This window comes from Megachile rotundata, chromosome 15 (assembly GCF_050947335.1).
Source record: "Megachile rotundata isolate GNS110a chromosome 15, iyMegRotu1, whole genome shotgun sequence".
Taxonomy (NCBI): Eukaryota; Metazoa; Arthropoda; class Insecta; order Hymenoptera; family Megachilidae; genus Megachile; species Megachile rotundata.
Window position 1 is genome coordinate 6,241,046 of NC_134997.1, and position 24,543 is coordinate 6,265,588.

At 31.1% G+C, this 24,543-nt stretch overlaps 2 protein-coding genes across 2 annotated transcripts in view; one reads left to right on the forward strand and one right to left on the reverse strand.

Annotated features, from left to right (window-relative positions):
* Positions 1–24,543, forward strand: part of CycD (cyclin D) — a 77,247-nt gene that overhangs the window by 16,230 nt on the left and 36,474 nt on the right. The window lies entirely within an intron of this gene.
* Positions 23,368–24,543, reverse strand: part of LOC143265944 (uncharacterized) — a 37,373-nt gene continuing 36,197 nt past the window's right edge. The window contains exon 2 of the mRNA XM_076540651.1: positions 23,368–23,781. Within this exon, the coding sequence (XP_076396766.1) occupies positions 23,580–23,781 (202 nt within the window). The 3' untranslated portion in view covers positions 23,368–23,579. The remainder of the gene's footprint in view (positions 23,782–24,543) is intronic.

The window sequence follows — 24,543 nt, forward strand, 5'->3', positions numbered from 1 at the left end:
GGGAATTTGAAATCTAGGGATTTGGTATTTGGGGAATTTGAAATATAGGGATTTTGATGTCTGGGGAATTTGCAATTAAGGGATTTTGGAATTTGAGGAATTTAGAATCTAGGGATTTTGGCATTTGGGAAATTTGAAATCTACGGATTTGGTATTTGGGAATTTGGAATATAGGGATTTTGGTGTTTGAGGAATTTGCAATTTTGGGATTTTGGAATTTAGGGAATTTGGAATCTAGGGATTTTCGTACATGGGGAATTTGAATCTAGGGACTTTGGTATTTGGGGAATTTGGAATCTAGGGATTTTGGTATTTGGGGAATTTGGAATCTAGGGACTTTGGTATTTGGGGAATTTAGAATCTAGGGATTTGGTATTTGGGAAAATTGGAATATAGGGATTTTAGTATTTGGGGAATTTGGAAACTAGGAACTTTCGAGTCTGGGGATTTTCGCGTCTGGGGACTTTTGAGTTTAGAGACTTTCGAATCTAGGGATTTTGGAATCTAGGGACTTTGAAATCAGAAATTAGTTGATTTAGAAATTTGGAAATTTTACATTTCAAAAATTTGAGAATCTAGAGATGTTGTGATCCAGTATTTAACTATCAAGAGAATCGGAAGTCCAGTTTAGGAACATACGAATTTGAAGACCAAGAGAATTTGGTTCTGGAGAAACATAACAACTGTGATATTCATAAATCTAGCAATTTAGGAATTTTGAAGTTCAGAAAATTGGAGGAACTGGGAATTTTGAAATTCGAGAATTCAGGAATTTGGAAACTAGAAAATTTAGAAATAAAAAAATTGTGAAATTTACATAGGTGTTCTGATCGAAGGGAAGCCTACGTTGCTACCAAGTGTACGTATCGGTGATAGAAACAATACAGCGCGACGGTGGAGTCCCTTAGGACTAGTTTATATTGATCGAACGAAGCTACGAATACATTACTATCGTTACGTGAAATCACGCGTTATAACCAGCATTTTACCGTACGGTGGACGTAAGTATCGACACAGTACGCCGACCCATTCGCAAGTTTTCTTTTTTAAATTACAAAATTTGTCAAGATCTCTTCGACATCCGTGTTGCTTTCTATCGAGACAAAGAATCTGCGTGTGCACTAATTTACCTTCCGCCGTTTGTTTATTCATTTTTAATTTCAAATTATGTGCGCATTATACGCCCGTAGGTTTAGCGCTCGAGATACGGAAACGATCAGAGGTGTTCCACCTTAAGCTTAGAGCTAAATACCTGACTTAACTGTTGATTCCACATTTAATTCCTGAAATTAAGTGGATCAATATGTAATTGTTTGAATTATAACATTCAGTTGGAACTTTGTATAGGTCATTCGAACATTTCAAAGGTCAGAAATGTACGAGATATTCGTCCCCTTGTTATTTTGGTATGATCGTGTTTACGATCGGAAGCAAATCATCAGCTGGATCAAACACGCAGTCAGTGGTGCGAAGTGCCGTGAATTCCCTCTTGTCGTTAAAATGTATCGCAAGCTGTATCGATTCGCGTGCTCGTATGTTAATGCCATGAAACTTTCATAGGAGAAATTTACGGTACACTTCTTTCCCGACCATTTGGCAAAACGGTTTTGAATAGACAGAACACTGACTCTATTATATTGTCGTTCCTCGACGAAACCGTTAAATTACCGAATCTTGAACGACTGATAAACGGTACCGTCGATAACATTATCGATTATCATACCTTCTTACGTGTTTTGGGTTTATTTTATTTGCCCCGTTTGACATTCATGGAATTTAAAGTTAACCTGTATAGTTATATGCTTCAGTTTTATGATTTGTGATGATCGGAGACAATAATATTATTTATAATAAATTCTGTCGATATAAGTAGAATATATGTATATTTTTAGTACATATGAAAAATGAAAGAAATACTAAGAAGTTGGGAAAAAATTCTAGAAATTCTAAAAATAGTTAACATTTAATCATAATATTTTTTTTAATCAATTTAAAATAAAAATATATCAAATTTAAAATATAACAAAATCAAAATATATCAATTTTAAAATATAACAAAATAAAAATATATCAAGTTAAATATATAACAAAATAAAAATATATCAAGCTTAAAATATAGTAACAATAAACTATAGCAAATATAAAAAATAACAAGTATAAAATATAAAAAATTGAAAATTAAGTGTTCATAGAGTGCTTAGTATAATCCATAGTATAGACAATTGAACGAACAGCTGACTCACAATCAGGGCGCACATGACATATGTACACGTGTGTGTTCGTACAGAGAGACAACAGTTACAAAACAGTAAGAGGTCATTCACTCATAGCCCTTCTCGTAGCACAACAATCGCTCGTGTAAATAATCTCCTACTGTTCGATAGTGTTTGCTATGTGTACATGCGTGTATTTATGATGTGTGTTTATTTGTGCAAGTACAGGTATCTCTAGCCACGTGAGCCTGACATTTAAATACCTTCTGCAAGTTGAACAGTAGAATACTGAAATAGCCCTCATTGGATCAAATTATAACCAAAGCTCACCCTTGATTAGGAAAGAAAGTCCTTGAAAGGATTTTTGGTAGCAGAGCCACGTTTGCTACTTAGCCTTCAAAGCCTTTTACAGTTCTCACCAAATATATCTGAAAATATTAATTTTAGAGAAAAAAGTTTGAAACAAAAAATGAAGCTCGTAGAAAGGTCTACAAAAATGGTTATACATATATTTTTCACCTAAACCTATTGTTTTGGTTGTTATAACAAATACTATTAAATGTTCCCAACTCGTTCCTCAGCACCATTCAAAGTCTTTTACAGTTCTTACCAGATATATCTGAAAATATTGATATTAGAGCAAAAAGTTTCAAACAAAAAATGGAGTTTACAAAGAGTTCTACAAAGAAGGTTATATACATTTTTGACGTAAATCTATTATTTTGGCTGTTGTGGCTTAAAATATCTCGGTGTGGTTTGATTTCTGTCCAGGATACTTCGACTACTTTCTTTCATGATAGCCAAAGTAATGGGTTTACGTAAAAAATGTATATAATCTTTCTTGTAGAACTTTTAAAAAGCTTCATTTTTTGTTTATAACTTTTTCCTCTAAAATCAACATTTTCGAAGATATTTAAGAAAAACTGTCAAACGATGGCTTTCAGGGGGAGTAGAGGACAACGGTTCAAGCTTGTACTTATAAAAAATTGTAAATAAATATGTTTATTAAAATTGCTTACATAACCTCCGATAAATGCATTAAAAGCTTTTCAAACATCAAAGATATGATTAAATTTCTCGGATTAATTTAAAGAAACCGATCGAAATCGCACTCGAGTACCTCCAATTTTGCGAGTTAATTTTCAAAACGCATTTTATTATCTAATCTTGCACAGTCATTTTGTTAAAAGTCAAAGTACAAAATGTGTCCGTTATCAGATAAAAGGAAGCATCGTTATCAAAAGGATTTCGTGTAGTTACATAATGTATAAACCTAAAGGGACTCGAGCTAAAAAAAATATAATTTCGAATGTTTTTTTTAGCCACGGTGACTCACAATCGGTGAAATTGAAACGAACGGTGACAATATGACTCTCTGAATAATTCTATGCGTTCTAAATCGACGCTCCAATATAACTTGCCTAGTCTCGTGAATCATTGTCGTGGAAAAATTACTAAGTCTTCGTCCAAAAATAGTCTTTGGAATTCGCGTTTCTTTCGATTTCTAGACCGAGCGTTCTAGTCTCGGACGTCGCAAGAATTTCCTATTAGAAAAGGTAGAATCTAGTAAATTATGGTAACAATGATACAATTTTATTTTGTGAAATTGGACTGTTCGAAAATGTCGACGAATTAGCTGAAAATGTAAAGTTAGGATTATACAATTTTACTGTTTACTATGGTGAGTTTTCAGTAAATTACTTTTCCTTTAATACTAAAATTTAACAAAATACAGTATAATTAGTTAAAAATTATTTGAAAGCAAGTTAAAAATTGGGTAAACTTCAAAGAAGTCAATTGATGTTATGTTTAATGTGTTTCAGTCAATATTTTATGAATAATACAAATTTACAATAATACGAATTATTTTTTTTAATAATAATAATACAAGGTTTTTTAATAATACAAGTATGGGACATTCATATGTAGATAACATGTCAATGCGTTAATATAGCATTTTTCTCTTATCTCTGCATTTGAAACATGCTATATAATAAACTGAACACCCTATACATAAAAACCATAAATATCTGCCCTCCATTCAACCGACCATTCCTCAAATTCTTCACAGTCGAGAATCAACTCTTATCAACTTAACCCAGCCCACTATTTCTTAATCACGAACTACGAAGATCTCGAATCAGTGAAAAATCCCTAGAATTTCCAAGATACCAGACCGCAATCGAGACACTCGAAAATGGCTGGAAATTAAATAACGTGCCCTCCTATCAGCTGTTATCTATTTAGGCTTGCTCAGGCTATCGCTTGCTTGCCCGGTTACGCTTTCGTGTACGTATATGTACTCGAAAAGATATTCAGGCCGAGACACTGGCCATCACGGCCATTTAAAACCCTCCAGACTGTCTCTGATTTCTCAACCACGTAGATTCCTTACGAATTCTTGCGTTTCGATGCTGCGTTCGCAAAATTCCTGCGATTTCTTCCAGCTGAATTTGACACTGCCTGATGCGGAATGTTCTACGCGTTCAAAACATGTATACATTGATATAACGTGTAAATTAACTTGTAGAAAAATATAGAAAATATTTGGTAATTTTAGGTGCAACTTTTGAGGAGGTTGAATTTGAAATTTTTTTAGTACTTTACATCATCAGATCGTATTAAGGACTCTTTGGTAAATTCAAGATATAAATATAACGCCTTACCCTACAATTTTCCAGGCAGTTATGTACATAACTCACATATACAAAGCTCACTAATTATTACAACAACGCAAAGACAATGTTTTGTATTCAATGATCCGTGATTGTGAAGATTATAATTAGAGTTGAACGCAAAATCCAATTACATATGATGAACATATGAGTCTCATGTCACGTATGAACTGCAAGGTGCGTCACGAGTGTGTCACGATATTAACAAGGATCTACATGTATTAATGTTGTTAACAAGTGTTAGTAACGTCAAAATTATGTAGCTAATCAGTTTCTTTTGCGAAGATTACAATTAGAGTTGAACGCAAAATCCAATTACATATGATGAACATATGAGTCTCATGTCACGTATGAACTGCGAGGTGCGTCACGAGTGTGTCACGATATTAGCAAGGATTTACATGTATTAATGTTGTTAACAAGTGTTAGTAATGTTAAAATTATATAGCTAATCAGTTTCTTTTATGTCAACATTACTTTATTTGTATTACATATGTGCCTTACATGTTCCACATATGACGCACCCTCTTCAACTGACAAATCTTGCTCGACAAATCTTGCTCAAATTTTTAACACGTTTCATTTTGCAATTTGTCCAATTATAATCTACATAGTCAAGTATTGAATACAAAGTTGACATTTCTTTTTTTCTTTGTTTTAATATTGTAGCTATGATTAGGTCCGACTGACGCAACTGACAAGTGAATAGTAAAACAAATATCAGCGAAATTCTTTGGTTAATTTAACAACCAGTTACATATATAATTGACATTGTTAAAATTATGTTTTAGTTCCACTAATCTTGACACTAATTGCGTAACTACAGCTGTTTAATGTCTTTGTTTACGTATCTCGCAATCAGCGATGAGAATGTGGGAGGTTATCGGTTTAAAAGCTAAACCTTTGATAACTTTAACATTCGGAAATCTGACAGTGTATTAGGGTAGAACAATGTATATAAATACAGAATTTTCCCTTGTAACGGTAAACATTCTCATATTTGTTCCATTTATCTAAATGACGGATATTCAGAGATGCATTATACGTTTAATGACTTCGGATCATTAGCAGCTTAGTGACCCAAATCCGACGGTTGTATTAAAATGGTGCACGATATCTCATTATCATATTGTACACAAAAGTATCTGCCATCTCGTTTGAAGAACGATCAATGAGAGCGTAATCAAAATTGTTTGTTTCTTGGAAAAATGATTGCTGATTCGGTCGAAATTTAATATCAACGTGTGATGTTCAACCTTTATATTTAACCTTTAAATTTTTACTTAAATTTTATTCTTTATATTTTTAATTAAATTTTAATCTTCAACTTTTTACTCAAATTTAAACTTCCAATTTTTTACTCAAGTTTGAACCTTCAATTTTTTACTCAAATTTGAACCTTCAATTTTTTACTCAAATTTTTACCTTTAACTTTTTACTAAAATTGTTAAAATAAAACAAAATAATTAACCTTTGGAAGTATACATGTGCTTAAACACCTAAAATCAAATTCCGCAGTCAACTCTTTAAAATATCATTTTAACCAAACACCTTGATTCAACCCTTCCCTCAGAGTCAAACACGTGGTTAGATAGCCAAAAAAACCCGGTGCACGAGCAGATAATCGTCGCGTAAAACAGTCGAAACGTTGAAAGGGTAATTGCTGTTTTGAGGCCAATTCCGTCACCCCTGCGGCAATAAACTCGTTGCAGACGGTGTGTTGTTCCCCGCGTTCGTCCAGTCGTGTAATAAAAAAGTAAAAACAGCGAAAAAAGGAAAGGGGGAGGGAGAGACCACTGACTAATCATTGGAAAATAAACAGGAAGGTGGTAGCTGAGGGCGTGGTGCACCTGCACCACGCTGGAATGCACATGCACCGGCACGCGTGCAACAGGCACGAAAAAGTTTATCGATCGACAGACACCGGATAAAATGACGGAATTCACCGACCACCCCGGAAATGGGGGAACATTTCGAGGGTGGGGTGCTAATGATGGTGACAAAATAGAAACTCTGGGGGTGAAGTTGGTTAGGGGAGGAACAAGGGTAACACCCTTTTATTACACATTTAATATTGATATACAATATTATTACATTGTAGTATTATTTATTGATTAGTAGTATTATTACATTTATTTAATAATGATATTTCATAGTTATTATAGTAGTCATTATAGCCATAGTAGTTATACTATGGAGACTATACACTATACTCATGTACTATAGTGACTATATCTATAATATTGTAAAAAAAGAACTAAATAAATAATGTAAATAAATAATGTCGTAAAAAAATTAAAAATACTCTACATAAGTAAATAAATGATATCCTACATGAATAATACTTTAACTATACACACACACATACATGTATGTATAATAACCCAAATAAATAGATAATCAAAGAATATACTGAGTGATTAAATAAACAGCACACTAAGTAAAAATGTAGGCAGTTAAATAAATAATACTGTAAATATATAAATAAATGAATATTACTTCTACTGAATAAATAAATATCTCCTCCACATAAGTAATGTCTTTAAAAAAAAGTAATAATAATAATATCCCAGCACATAAATAATACCATAAAAAAAAAATAAATATCTTCATCACATAAAAAATACCCTAAAAAAATAAATACTACCTTAACCAAATAAATACTACCTAAACAAATAAATATAACCACATAAAAAATACCCTAAAAAAATAAGTACTACCTAAACAAATAAATACCATTTTAACCAAAAGAATACCCCCATAAACAAGTAAATACTATCTTAACCAAATAACATCCTAAAAAATTAAATCCTGTCATAAACTATCTAAACTAAAATAGACTAAACTAAAATAAAAACAACCTAAAAAAAATAAAAAAAGAGTCATCCACGTGATACAGGAAGCATCCCAGTTCCCAAGCATCAGCATAAATCAGCTTCCCATGCGCCCCTAAAAGTTTGTGTCGCGTTAAAAAAAGAAAGGTTTCGCAAGCCCATGCGAGTAGACAGGATACGGGATTGCGTCGCGACACTTTGGATCACGCGAAAATACCCATAAAAGCGAATTCCGGCCGGCTGTCCTGTTGCATGGTGTCCGCTGCAGAAGCCACAGAAAGGAAGGGAGCAGGTGAGGGCCAGGTGCGTCGATCGTCGTCGTCGCTGACGGCATCCTGGTTCTTTGAGGGCTGCACCGGGCCCCGGGCACTGCCAGCTGCATCTCTCAATGCGAACACCCCTTTCTTCCTTCGCGGCCAAGGAAACCCCGCCGGACCGATGCTCGACTTCGAGCTCTACAGAGAACGAATCTGGTTTCCCTAGGGAAAATCACTCGAATAGAAGCTTCCTTGCGGAGATAATCAGTTTTTTAGGGTGCTTTAATTGTTTTTGAAGAGTGATTTGAATCAAAGAGTTTTGATTCCAGTTTTGGAATGTGTTTGGAAGTGATTGGAGATTTGGGAAATTGGGAATTTGGAGGTTTGGATGTTTGGGACTTTTGATAGGTAGAAGATTAGGGATCTTAGAATTTGGGGAATTTAGGAATACTTTGAGAGTTTATAACTTTGGAAATTTGAAAAGTTTAAAATATGGGAAGGTGAAGTATTGGAAATAAGAGAAATAGGGGAATTGAAAATTTTAGAATTCAAAATTTGGAAACTTAAAAGTTTGGAAATTGTGTTTAAGACTTCAGGAATTTGGAAATTTAGAAATCTAAAAATCTAAAATTTAAGAATATAGAAATCTAAAAATATAATAATTTTAAACCTACAAATCTACAAATCCATAAATCCACAAACTCATGACTACAATTAATAAATCTAAAAATAAATAAATATATTCACAAATTTATAATCTAAAAATCTATAAATCCACAAACCTCAAAAATGATAAATCTTCAAATAGCCAAGAACTTGATCTCTAAATTCTCACATGTTTTCCCACTTGTCCTTATACAACGGAAGCGTACATTGCACCCTAGCGCACCTCGTGAGAGATCCTTAAAGAAGACTTCCGTTCTCGTCTTCCTGAGAAGAGGAAGCTGTGAAAGCGATCTGAATACACGTAGCACGTGTGTTTGCGCGAATGTGCGCCAGGTGCTTCATAATTGCTGTGGAAAGCGTCACCTGTTGATCGTTGAATATCAGGTGCTACCTGAGCTGATTCGATCGCCAGGTTGGCTGGAATTGGTAATTGAAATAAAAGGATTTCCTTGGTTCCATGGTGTCCTAGATTTTGAGATAAAATTCCATATTTTTGCAGAAAAATATATGTAACTTATCTTTCACTTTTTTTGCATCTGATAATATTATTAATGCTAATATAAATTAAGATTAATTAGTTAGTATTAACTAAGGTGTTATTAAATTAATCTGGTAGTATTCAACTAATTTTAGTATGCAATAATCATAGATAAAATATTATTTTGAATGTTAGAATCTATTAGTTCAAAAGTTATATGTGGAGCAAGTTTGGTACTATTTGTGTAGTTTACTGTATGTGTTTTAATAATTTTAGGTTAAGTTGTGTGATATGATGATCTTGTTAAGTTAACATTTTAACTCAAGGTTTTAACTCTTAACTCATTTTAACTCTTTAATAATTCAAGGTTAAGTTGTATGATATGATGATTCCATAAAATAAGTTAAGTTCATATGTATTTATACTTAACTTCTGGGATTTCTAAAATAATGTTTTAATCAATTTAGGTTATGTTGTGTCGTATGATAATCTGACTTTCAGTTTTATTTATTTTAATGATTTGAAGGATTAATTCAGTGGCTTTTAAAAGCCCTTCAAGATTACATCTTGTGTACATAGAAGTTTGAAGTTTGATCAAACTCACTCTTGATTTGATCAAATCACGTTTCAACCCATCACTAAAATTTGACAAAACTCACTATTGATCAAATCACGTTTCAACCCATCACTAAAATTTGATCAAAATCACATTTCAACACATCACTGAAATTCGATCAAATTCATCACAGACGAAAACAATTTTGTAGTTTACAGATAACTAAAAAAAAAAGCTAATAAACTACAATAACCAAAACTTGAAATGTTCCACCAAATACTCCTAAAAAACCTAACTATATACTCACATATGTGTATCCAAAAAGTTTAGAAACTTGAACTTAGCTAAAATAAACCTTAAGCCGTAACAAAAGCCCGAGTAAAAAGAATCTTGATGAGGACACAAAGAACACACGTTACGAAAAAAAGCGTCAACCATCACCTGCCCGCAGATAATTATGCATGCAGATCTTGTCGCGTTTCCCGTATTAATAAGCCGGATTAACGATCCAGGCAATTCCTCTTGCTTTTCTCTGCAATTATTTCGACTATTAATCAGCAATTAATTAATCCTTTCTATGTTTCGTCGATCGTTAGGCCTTTCTATCCCGTATAATTCTCGATCGCCGTGTTCCATGAACGTGTTCGGGCTCGATATAGTTGGTTGCCGATGCGGATGTTCACGAGCCTGATGATTTTAACCGATAACAAGTTGAATCCACCAGTTAGGCACGCGATAGTTCTGTTACGCTTAATCATTGTGCGTCCGCCTTGCTTTTAATCCATTTTGTTCCTTGAACTCGCCAGGAAGGATAAATTGCGAACTTGCCTTCAATGAAACTAGCAAATTATTTCTAATTTTCTTTCACTTTTCAGTTGTTTCGCACTTTGGGTTAGAAGTCTATTTTTGAGTTATATCTAATTTTGGGTTACATTGACTTTTTTTTACTTTTAATTTATTGGTAATTTTAGGTTAGAAGTCTGATTTTGGGGTATATCTAATTTTAGAAGTCTAATTTTGGCTTATATCTATTTTTAAATTATAACTAATTTTCTTCCATTTTTCAGTTTTTTCTATTTTTAGGTTAGAAGTCTAACTTTGGGTTATATCTAATTTTAGAAGACTAATTTTGCGTTATATCTATTTTTAAATTAATCTGTAATTTTCTTCCGCCTTTCACTTATTTCTAGTTTTGCATTAAAAGCCCTTTGGTTACATCAAATTTTAGAAGTCTAATTTTGGCTTATATCTATTTTTAAATTATGGCTAATTTTCTTCCATTTTTCAGTTATTTCTATTTTTAAGTTAGAAGTCTAACTTTGGGTTATATCTAATTTTAGAAGTCTAATTTTTTGCTATGTATAATTTTAGAAGACTAATTTTGCGTTATATCTATTTTTAAATTATTTCTAATTTTCTTCCACCTTTCACTTATTTCTAATTTTATATTAAAAACCCTTTGGTTACATCAAACCTTAGAAGTCTAATTTTGCCTTATATATTTTTAAATTATTCCTCACAATTTCTGACAGGATCTCTAAAGGTCCCAGTCGCGTGATTTCAACCCAACTCAGAATATGGAAATAAAATTTTGTCCCGTTACCTTTCCAAATCGTCAATTTGATTTCGAATTTCCAGCTTTCTACTTGCAAATATCAGAATACTCAAATCTGTCCCCTCTGAAGTCCCAGTATCGATTAATTCGCTAATAACCTGTATCGTAAGAAAGTGGATGATGTAAATGCTAACGAAATTATGCGGTCAAACCGCACAACGATTTTTAATCATACCTCAAGGCCATCGGCTGCATGGATGCACGGACGCGGAACGAAATGTTCTTTTACAAAAGCGAAGCTAGCTATATCATAGACCAGTCACGACGTTCCTAAGGTAAACCTGTTGCCATCATAAAATTAATAAAAAGTAAGAGTAAAACGACGAGTGAAATTTCTGAGCAACTGGTTCAATTCCATTTTGACCATTCGTGGAAATTTATGCGGGTCAGAACAGGTGCTTGCTATTTGACAATTTTTGCGTATATTCTAATAACGTGAAATGTTTCATGTCTAATGTAAACTTGAAATGATATCAGTAGCGGTAAATTCAACATTTTATATTTTATTTTTATTTTATCGCGTTTCTATAATTCTGTTAATTCAACAACCAACGCATGAATATAATACTGTTAAAATTATATCGGTCAGTTTCTTTTGTGACAATGTTACTTTAATATTTACTGTCATCTAAAGTTTTATCGTTTGTTTCGATAATTCTTTAGAGACTAATTTGGAGGTTAATTTAGGGACTAATTTGTTTAGAGGTTAATTTAGAGACTGCACGATTTGTATAATGTTACTTTTATATTTACTGCCGCCTAAATTTTATCATTCGTTTTGATAATTCTTTAAAGACTAATTTGGAGGTTAATTTAGAGACTAATTTGTTTAAAGGTCAATTTAGAGACTAATTTGTTTAAAAGTTAATTTAGAGACTGCACGATTTGTATAATGTTACTTTAAAATTTGACAATGTTACTTTTATATTTACTGTCGCCTAAATTTTATCATTCGTTTTGATAATTCTTTAGAGACTAATTTGGAGGTTAATTAGAGGCTAATTTGTTTAGAGGTTAATTTAGAGACTGCACGATTTGTGTAATGTTACTTTAATATTTGACAATGTTACTTTTATATTTACTGTCGCCTAAATTTTATCATTCGTTTCGATAATTCTTTAGAGACTAATTTGGAGGTTAATTTAGAGACTAATTTGTTTAAAAGTTAATTTAGAGACTGCACGATTTGTATAATGTTACTTTAAAATTTGACAATGTTACTTTTATATTTACTGTCGCCTAAATTTTATCATTCGTTTTGATAATTTTTTAGAGACTAATTTGGAGGTTAATTTAGAGACTAATTTGTTTAAAAGTTAATTTAGAGACTGCACGATTTGTATAATGTTACTTTAAAATTTGACAATGTTACTTTTATATTTACTGTCGCCTAAATTTTATCATTCGTTCCGATAATTCTTTAGAGACTAATTTGGAGGTTAATTTAGAGACTAATTTGTTTACAGGTTAATTTAGAGACTGCACGATTTGTATAATGTTACTTTAAAATTTAACAATGTTACTTTTATATTTACTGTCGCCTAAATTTTATCATTCGTTTTGATAATTCTTTAGAGACTAATTTGGAGGTTAATTTAGAGGCTAATTTTTTTAGAGGTTTAGAGACTGCAGAATTTACACAATGATATTAAATGCGTTTAAACTTGATAATATAATAGATTGCACGTACAGAAATGCATACTGCTGATATTTTAGTCTCATCCCAAGAGATTCATATGTAAATTGCCAGAAGTTCACAGTACGGCTCGAGTGAAATTCGCAGTAGATGAATACCGTAGGTAGTCAGACAGCTGTCTTCGGAGCTGCTACCTTTCGCTTGTGACACGCTTTATGTAGCCCGTTTTGTTTGTACCTCGGTTCCTTCTTTTTCGAATAAAATATCGTCACTACTATTATTCTTAATAATCTCCTATATTTTTTTTTTAAATTTTAATACATTTTTGAAACATTCGTTTAGCTAGTTTGAATCGAACTTTCACTTTTTTTAACTTCTTTGCTTTTAACTTTGACCTTTTTAATTATTTTGCTTTTGCAATTTTAACATTTTCAATTATTTTGCTTTTATAATTTTAACATTTTCAATTGTTTTCATTTTTTAATTTTGGCTTGTTTAATTATTTTGATTCTAACTTTGATTTTATTAATTATTTTTCAGTTTGACTTTTTTTATTATTTCAATTTTAACTAACTTCTTTAATTATTATTTTTCGAATTTTAACTTTTTTCATTATTTCAATTTTAACTTAAATTAATTTGTCTTTTATAATTTTGACTTCTTTAATTATTTCATTTTTCTAATTTTAACATCTTTAATTATTTCATCTTTCACTTCAATTTTTTAAATTATTTCCATTTTACAATTTTAACTTTTTAATTATTTTACTTTTTTAATTTTATCTTCTTGAATTGTTTCATTTTTAATTTCAAAATTTTTTAAATTATTTTACTGTTAACTTTAACTTCCTTAATTATTTCAACTTCCACCTTATTAGCCACAAAAAATTTAGTTATGACTTACATGTCCATTATCAATTCTCAATTAAATGAGCTACATAATTATTTGAACTTCAGTTTTTATTATGCAGTATTCATTTAATTGCATGTTAAATTGGCAGTGTAATTACTGTCAATTCTAATTACAATTTTTTGTTAGACCTTCTTAAAGTATTTCAAATTAGCAATATCACAAATTTTCATTAAAGAAATTTGTTTAATTACTTGTAGTCGTTTATTGTTATTTTCTTACTGTTATTACCCATTCTTATTCAAAAATTCATACTTTCCAAACAAAAAAAGTAAATATAAAACGAACAGGTGAAATAAATATTTCTCCCTCAAATTTTAAATGTAATCGCCAATTATTTATTTCATGGCAATCATCTTTTGCATCATATCTCTCGAAATAATATTTTAGCGTAATTGGTGTAACTGACCATCTGTCATAGTAATTAAGTCCTGCAACGCTAATCAATCAAATTACAGTACAGAAAGGTGGTGCTTTCCACCTGTTTTACTTCTTTATTTCTTCACGGCAATTTCTTTTTCCATCGTTTACCATTGTTATTCTTTTGTCACGGGTTGAAAACCCCTTTTTCTTCTTCTACCTTTGGTCACCGCTATTTCCTGGCATTTAAATTCTTCGTTGTGCGTGACTCGTATAAGAACAACGTTGTACCGTGTCATTGATTAAATACAAACACCACAAAATGGATCTTCGTTGTATAGAAATCGTTGTAAAGCGTTTGTTTATTGTTTAGAAAGAAAATATGTGGGAATTTTCTTTTTCTCAAATCTGTTCTTTCGTTAGTTAAATAATTATTTACAAAACAACTAAATTTCATTCAAGTTTTTAATTTAATTTTCATAAGTTAATTTTTTTTTATTAATTTTTCTAATATTAATAATGGTTAATAATATTTAATGAATTTATCAAAAAGAAATTTAATAAAGAAGTTAATGTACAATATTTATTATTTGTGATAGATTTAAATTTCCTTTAATTTTTTTATTTAATTTTCATTACATAAGTTAATGTTTTTTTATTAATTATTATAATATTAATAATTGTTAATAATATTTAATGAATTTATCAAAAAGAAATTTAATAAAATAGAAGTTAATGTACAATATTTATAATTTGTGATCGATTTAAATTTTCTTCAATTTTTTTGTCTAATTTTCATGAAACAAATTGCAACTAATAAAAGACATAAATTGTCAATTATTTATGAAGTTAATATTGTTTATACAAATAATTGTTAATAATTTGATAAGTTTATAAAAAAGAAATTTAGTAATAATTGTTTTCTTTCAATTACTTTCTAAATAACAACACTTCAAATTTATGATACAGCAAGTAGTAGTTATATAATAATTAATATATTAATACAATAATATAAATTCATATAGTATACTAATAAATTAATAAACTAGTAGTAATTACTTGTAAAATCATGAATTTTATTATTATCAATTTCCCCAAACATGATCATCAAAATAAAATAAAATTTTACATCCCTTCAGCACACTGTTAATTAACTAAGAAGCTCGTTAATCCACCTAGCAAACGATACCGGATGAAATTACGAAGAAAGAAAGGTGGTATGCCAGCATACTGGGTCATTATCGGCACATGCTACAACCTGTTGTAACATTTGTAATGCACACCTTGCAGCCCTTCACCAATGAAATGGTTCGTTCATCATCGACGTGGCCTACCTTAAAGTAGCCATACGACAGGTGCTTCTGCCGGCAGGTTTTCGTTTCAATGCGATGGAAATGGGACGAAAGGATCGGCAAATTGGCCCGACGAGAAAAAACAGCCGAGAATTAAGTCGACCCCCGTAAGTCGCGTGAAATTGAATCCACCTAGTTAATTGTTGCTTTGCCTTTCAATCTTCGACTTCTTATCGAGGAATTTGCAACGTTTTCTCTTTATCTGGGTACTGATCATTGTGGTACTTTGTGGTTGTTCTTTTTCTTTGAGACGGTTTGAAGATACTTTGTAACGGTTTGAAGGTACTTTGTTACAGTTTGAAGGTATCTTGTTACGGTTTGAAGATACTTTGTTACGGTTTCTGTATCTTAAACAATAATTATTTCCATAACTTACAAATTCATATAGATAGAGTGTTTACAACCTTGACACGAATGAAAATTGTCAGTGCAGCCATAATAAATGAAGACATGTTAAACTAATGTAACTCGTATACATAAAATAAAATACCTCACAAAAGAATAATAAAATACAACAAGAAAATCAGAAATAACAAAATATGAATCTAACCTAAAAAATCTAGCTAAACAATATAAAAAGCTAAGATATTACAAAAGTAGAATTTTAAGTACCTCATTTTCCCTCCTGTAAGAAATTCGCTCCACAACGGAACATAATGTTATAGTTCGCGAATTTCGCCGTAAGCTCGCAAAAACCCACCCACGAAGATCCGAGAAGTTTCGAGAAAAACGAATCTTCATCACGGACTACGTCACGCCTAAATTTCCGTCGAAGGCAACGATAAAGAGCATGCCTCTCTTACGAGGCAGAGGAGCGAGTTTATGCGGCCTCCGGCTGGTCACCGCCCCCATCCGACTTGTTCACGTCGAAACTATTTCTAATAGTCGGCTTAGAGCCGACAAAATCGACTCCGTGACGGCTCGAACAATAGGCGAACCTCGCTGAATTAAGGACAACCAAGGAAGAACCTAACGCCTGATACGATGCCGCCATTACGTTTCGCTTTTTCTCTTACCGCCTTTTTTCCTCTCTTTACAGCGGCGACAAAAAGTTGCACGCACCTCGGTCACGATTCTAACGGGTCAGAGAAAGTTTTAAACGGTATGTCACTGGATGCCTAGTTATTTCTCACGGTCTCTTATTGGTCGAAACGTAAGACTCTCACAAATTCTTTGCTTTATATTGGGGATGATGTATCTTCAAATATTAATGTTTCTTTTCATTTTATTTTCGGCGACCGTATTTTTATTTAGAGAGTAAATGTTTCTATTCATTTTTTATCTAGATGAAAAGTCAATATTTGTATTAATCTTTTATTTACATAAAGAGATAATGTTTATATTTATTCTCTCCCTTGATGATGACTAGATGTTTATATTAATTTCTTTATCTAGATAAATGGTTAGATAAATTTCTAGATAATTGTTTTATCTAGATAAATTTCCAGATAATTTTTTATCTAAATTAATGTCTAGATAAATTATCTAGATAAATCTAGACAAATTAATGAAAGAGAGAGTTTGCATTAATTTTTCCCTGTGAAATAGATAATGAACACATTGGTGAAGTGATGCATATACACAAATTTTATTTGTAAATAATAATAGAATGTGTCAAATATCATATAATAGATATACTGTACACATAATATTGTTTTATGGTATTTTTCAATAATTCATTCAACCCTAACCTAACCTAACAAACAAAATAATTAATATTTCAGAAAAGTAAAGATATTTAAAAATATAGTAATGTGTAAGAAAATTGAAACACGCAATGAATTCACGAAGAACGAAATTGTATTGGATGGATCACACAATTAACCATGTACAATGAAAACGTTGAATACAAAGGGAAAAATTGAAAGAGTTACATTCATACGAGAGAAATGAAGACATCTTTTATGAACGAAGCACTTGCATTTTCTTACATCGCATCGTAGACGTTGCATAAAGATGAAGAACACAGTAGATGATTATTTGTCGTCCGTAATTTACATTCGTACATTGCTACAATGTGACAACTGTTTGCAACGTTAACTGTGCATTTTAATGACAAATTTACATGGCATTCTTAATGGTACGATGATTGTTGGAACAGCATAATTTTAAAGTGACATTTATGCTAATCTGACCTCATTTGATTTAAAAAATTCTTTTTGTAGGCTTCAAGTTCTCGTAAGAAAATGGTTTTTATGCATTCAGTTCAGTGTATCGATTTGAGAAAGACGAATCAATTTATCTTTTTTTTTTGCAAGGACGGTTTATTGTTGTTGCGGAAAATGTTTGGTAGTTTAAACATTTTGTTATTGGAAGGTTTAGAAATTTGAAATTTGGGGAATTTGTGAACGTGGAAACTAGGGAATTTTGGGAATTAGAACACGTGGATAATTAGGGAATTTTAGGAATTAGAAAATATGAATAACTAGGGAATTTTGGGAACTAGGAAATATTGATAACTAAGGAATTTTAGGAATGGGAAAATATAAATAACTAGGGAATTTCAGGAAATAGGAAATATGGATAACTAGGGAATTTTGGGAACTAAAAGATATGGATCACTAGGGAATTTTAGGACTTAGAAAATATCGATAACTAGGGAATTTTGGAAACTAGAAAATGTGGATAACTGGGGAATTTTTGGGAATTTTAAAATGCGGATATTGAGGAATTTTGGGAATTAGAAAATTTGGGGAATTTAAAAATATAAATAACTAGGGAATTTTTGGAAATAGAGAATGTGAAATTTAGGGAATTTTAGTTTTCGAAATTTGAGAGTTTAAAAAGTTATGAATCTGGGATTTTTCAATATAGAAATTTGGAAATTTAGTAACTTGAAAATTTGAAGTTTGGAATATTTATTAATTTGAAAATTTCGGGAATGGGGAATTACAAAATGGGAAAATTGGGTAATTTCAAAATTTCAAAATTAAATAACTAAAAAATTTATTCTTAGAAATTTCTAAAATTACGTAATTTGTAAATTTGTAAATTGAGAGAAGAAGCAATTTGAGAGTTGAAAGTGATCAGATAATTTTAAAATTTGAAAATGCTCTGTAAGTACACTGCTGTCCCTTTACGCCAATGCCCTTTTCACATCCACTTCTTCAACGTCCATTTAATCCCACAAATGGCGCCTCGAGGCGCTATACCCACAACCAAACGCAATTCACGGAAGAAACGATCACGTAGCGCGTTTGTTAAAAAGTGACAGAGAGCCATTACACTTCCGGCAAAGAAATAATTTAACAATTCGAGGCAAATAAGTACACGAGTGTCGGGTTAATGTTTCGCGCGTGTCCCCTTGCTGAATATTGTCGCGTGAGAAACAATGGGGTCGACCACAAAAATAATCGTTTTACGAGCGAACAAAGATTGCTTCGTTAACATTTCGTAACGCATTGTAACCTGCAGGAAGCGGTTTTATGTGTTTACGCGTTTCTTTTCAATGACCATGCCTCTTCTTTTCGCGTTCACCGCCGCCATTGTGTTTCTGCACCTCTGATTTTTAAGCGCCATCTTCGCGGTAGCTATATTCTTCCGCGAAGATAACAACACTGTGGCGAATACGAATCGTAAAAGTAACTTAACTCGCTATTTACTGTTCATTGTCTTCTAAATTTAGCATATCTCTTCCTTCATTTTCGATTATTTACTTAAACTAATTTTTTACGCAAATTATTACTTTTTTGCTTGCAAAAGAGATTCAAATTTTTGAACATTTTTCCATATTACTAATCCAGTATTTTCTCATTCATTTTTCTTTCTAAAAAATTTCATATCTTATCCACTATATTTTTTGCTTATAGCAAACTTTATTAAAAGAGTTGATCTTTGCAAAAAAAGGTGTTTTAAGTTGCATAAAATTCTGTTTTAATTTGAACAAAAATCCTTTCAATTATTTAACATAAAAACAAGGAACCCTAATTCCAGAATTGTTAATTTCTTTAAATTCTTAGATTCCCTAAAATTATTTTGCCTATATTCGCCGTTGAACATAAAATGAGCCCACACGTGACGTCACAGGGCGACGAAATTCGAGCAACGACATGAAATCGAATCCACACATCCGTTTGCACAGACTACCGTGTTATGTCAGAATTTGTCACAAGATCGTTTGTAGCAGCTCGATCAAATGGCACGTCTCGGTATTTGATCTTCGTAAACCGGATGTTCGTAAATATTGATCGAGCCAAGGCCAGATACGAGAATTGGCTTTCTAACTTCTAAGAGCAACAGCCGCTCGATTCTTTTCGTCCTCGTTCCTTTCGGCCTCGAATACGGATGTGACGTATCTATGGCGGATCTATGGCTCGGACCACGTGTTGAAACATTTTGCTCGTTCAATGAGTCTTACCTCGACTCCAAGGCGAGCGCAAAATGGCGGACTGCGCGGAGCGAAGAAACTGGAACGTTCTTATTGAAACTTAAATTAACTTTGTAACTTGAATACTAAAAATTGATAGTTGTCTATATTATTGTCTTTATTTGAAAGTAGAAATTTTTTTAATGAATTTTAAGAAATTTTGTAGTTTATTGTAAATTTTACTGAATCGACATTTTTCACATATGTTCTCTCATGTGTGTCAGTTTTCAAAATTTATTTATTACATTCTTTTATTTAATCTTGTACGTAATTTTAATCATCTTATGCTAGAAAAGAACTTCGTTTATTTTATTTATTAATGTATGAAGCTTATATTTTTAATTAACCCTCTAGCTCAATAGAGACATTTTAAATGCAAAAGGTTGATGAAGTTTAAAGTTCATTTCACATTGCATTTATTAATAAATTATGTTATTATGTTCGTATAACTACAAAGATACATTTTAACATTATTTTCTTCATTTTTCAATGAACTTTATGTTATGTTCTTAACTTATGTTTAATTATAAAGATACGTTTCAACATTTTTATTTGCATTTTGTCTAAAGAACCTTATTATGTCTTGTTCTTACATTATGTTCTTAAAATTACATAAATGCATTTCAACGTTATCTTTATTTTCTAATGAACCTTATATTATGTTTTCATCTGATGTTCGTAAAATTGTAAAGATACGTTTCAACATTTTTATTCGCATTTTGTCTAGTGAATCTTATTAGTTATTTTCTTATATTATGTTTGTGCAACTACTTAAAAGCGTTTGAACATTATTATCTTCATTTTGCAGTGAGTCTTATTATGTTATGTTCAATATGAACCTTATTATGTCTTGTTCTTATATTATGTTCTTAAAATTACATAAATGCATTTCGACGTTATTATCTTTATTTTCTATTGAACCTTATGTTAGGTTCTCATCTGATGTTTGTAAAATTGTAAAGTTACGTTTCAACATTTTTATTCGCATTTTGTCTAGTGAATCTTATTAGTTATTTTCTTATATTATGTTTGTGAAACTACTAAAAAGCGTTTGAACATTATTATCTTCATTTTGCAGTAAGTCTTATGTTACGTTCAATATAAACCATATTATATTATGTTGCAACGAACCTTAGACCCAATAACAAAAATTGCCATCACAATTTAAATAAAAGCAAGATAAAATAAAGTCACTCCATCAAACTTTTCCTCCATAAAAAGAAGGAAACGATCGGTCCTCCCGAAACCCCTCGAAGCCTAACAGGACACAAAGAGAATTTTAATTACTGTTTTCCGGGTATCGTAACCCTCGAAAATACAACGATCCTTTTTCATTTTCGTCGAATGACAGTGTAAATGCACGGGACCTTAAGGATACGGGTACCCGCAGCCCCCAGGTCGACGTTTTTCCTCGAAATTTTTTCCGAAAACGATCCGTTTAATTCCGCGTTTACATGCTCTGTTCACTGATGAAGATGGCTTTTTCTTTTCAGTTACGTTTCTTCGACGCTCGTTCACGATTTTCGTGCGTTGAATACTTGTCGAACCTGTTTTTCTTTCTGTGGAAACAATTTTTCTTTCCTATACAATTTGTCGAATAGCTTGGACCTTTAGTCATTTTTCTTGGAATGGATTCCTGTGGATTCGCGATTTAAATATTAATTGTTTCAGATTTTCCGGTTTGTTTTGGGATTTTGTTAGTAAGTTGGATTTTAATATTTAGTTTTTAAATATTCATACACTTAAATAATTAAATTATATAATTAATATACAGTTAAATAATTAAGCATGTAGGAATTTAAAGATTTATTTCATGTATGAAGTTGAAGTGAATTCATACAATTATGAAATCGAATTTATAAAATAGATTTAGAAAGTAAATTTACAGAAGGAATTGATACATTATTTAATACATTATAAATTTCATTAATTCATTATAACATTAAGTATATTAATATTAATATATTGTTAGAAATAAATTCATTTATTTATTGTATGAATTTATTTTATCAAACCCTTCAATTATCAAACTGCCTGTATTAATTATTAGTTATTGGCAATTTTACAAAAAGTTATACTTTCAAGTCATTTTATAAAAAGTTAATTTTTTGAATCAGTCATTTATAAAAAAAAATCACTCTTTTAGTCAATCGTTTTAAAAATTGATTTTTAATTAATTCAAATTTAAATTTCAAATTAATTTTTGAAACGAATTTTCCATTTCATAATTTGTTATGTAAGCTTCATGCTATACTGAGTGTATAGATTGCATAATAAATGCTTCAATAAATCCACTTTAACCTCTACAGTAGAATGTATAAAATTTGATTTAGGATAGAATATTTTATTTAAAATAGAAAAAGTATATTTTGTTAAAAAAAATAAGGAGTTAGAATTGAGAAAAAGGTAGATCAGTGTAATTAAATTAAATAGTAAAGTTTAATAATGATTAATTTGAGACTGCACATACGAATAAAAGATAATTATGTTATTTTAAGGTAGAAAAAGCTTTTGTTATGAAAAAGTAGTTAAAGGTTAGGAAAATCGTGAGAAAAAGCAGACCACGTGTGGCTGACTAGTGGAATCAGTAGTCGCTGCCAGTACGCCGTCAGACACGCACGATGAGGTCACCGCCGTTCTTCTCCAAAGTGAACGTAGAAACAAGTCGGACAAGGTTGCAACGAGTTCTTTTACGAAGTTCTATCATTCAGTAATGCCTTTCTACGTAGAAAATATCCGAACTTCTGAAAATTATCTTAAAATAGCCTTGTTCAGTTTCTACATATTTATTAACGCTCGATATTTGAACGCTCGGTGACTGTTCGTTTTTAAATTGAAAATGAAGTGGAAAAATTAATGAGGGATGATACTTAAATTAGAGTACACCGTGATCTAATGAAAGTTTTTTTGTAATTTCTAATTACTTAATTATTTGTGATTATTTAGTCATTTTATTCTTGTCATTACTGGTTATTTAATAATTATTTTACTGTCATTTCTTATTCAATAATTACATTTTTATTATTTAGTAATTGCATTGTAATAACTTTTGATTATTTAATTATTATATTTTAATAATTTCTGATTATTTAACATAAGATGTCCAAGATCTACCATTTTTACAATAAAAGCAAGTCTTCTATTTTAAAACTAGAACGTTAGAAAATATCTTAGTATGATTGAAATTCTTATTGCATTTTATTTTATATTTTTCAAACTTTCACATTTCTCTCGTATTTTGAATTTATTTCATAAACGATGTTCTTTCAATTTTAAAGTTTGTGTTAAATATTGTTACAAGTATTAATGAACAAAAATAAATGTACAAATATGCAAATACACAATTTGCTAGTATACAAACACAATATTATACAAATTTATTTTATATTATTTATTATAACATTCTCAAACATGTAAATGTACACATATGAATATACAAACAAACGCAACCATAAAAATAAATATGTAAATATATTTACATTATCAAAGTGAAAATTTATTATCTCCAGAAATAATAAATAATTTAGTAAATTGTCTAAAATGAATACAAAAGAAAAGAAAGCGATGAGCTCTAAAGAAGCACGTATCTGAAAGTTGAATGGTACACGTGTTACGAGAAGAATGAAGCCCAAAATTAGTCCATACTGTGATGAAAATGAATATCAGTGATATTTCTGGCGATGGTGTGGAGAATTAGGGGCTATATGCTTGACCGTTGTAGAGAATGCATAAGCACATGCACAAATAGAAGTCGGCAGTCGAAGCAGATGTGTCCCACACGATTCCTGGAAAGGAATCGACAGGAGGACAATGATGCTTCTTTCTGTACACAGTGCAGGAACTACAGAGCCTCCTTTCAGGGTCCTAAACAAATATACATATAAATATGTGTATTAAAAAATGCCCTTTTCAATTTGAATTTACTCGAATAGGGTGAAACCTGTGGGAAATTTAGAAACATGAATAACAATCAGAAAAAAAAAGTTTTATTCATCATTGTAATACAATAACTACTTTTTCTGAATGCAATATATTTTAAAATTTAATTTCAAAAATTTTTAATTCAAATTACATTTATCAAAACGTATCAGTTTAATTTTATATGGTTTCGTCTCTAATTGTTTGTAATCCATTTTTATTTTCAGAATGAGATTTTTATTAAATCGTTTTCACCTGTAGCTTTTTGAACACTATGAACACTATGAACGATACAATTATTAGAAAAAGCAAAAATAAGGAAAATACAAATTCATTTTTGCGCTTATTCCCAACGACAGAACGTGTCTACGCTTTCCTGTAATCGACGACGGTGATAAAAGAGATAATTCCGGTGCAACGAAACGAGGGACTGTTACTTTGGAAAAAGGATCCCTCCTATAATGGGAACAGATGTCCTGCAGTGGACACGGTTCCTGGAAGTACAGTAAAGCCTCGATATAAGCGAAAGTGATCATTTGTGTCGAGGCTCTACTGAATTTACCATCGTTTCCTATAGACATTTCGGTCATGGAAGTCTACTTTGTCCAGATCACGTGATTGTCCGAATGGCACCGAAGAGAAACGAAGTTATCCGACGTTTCATTACTCATCTGTTTACCGCGATTCTTACCAGAGTAAAACCTCCCT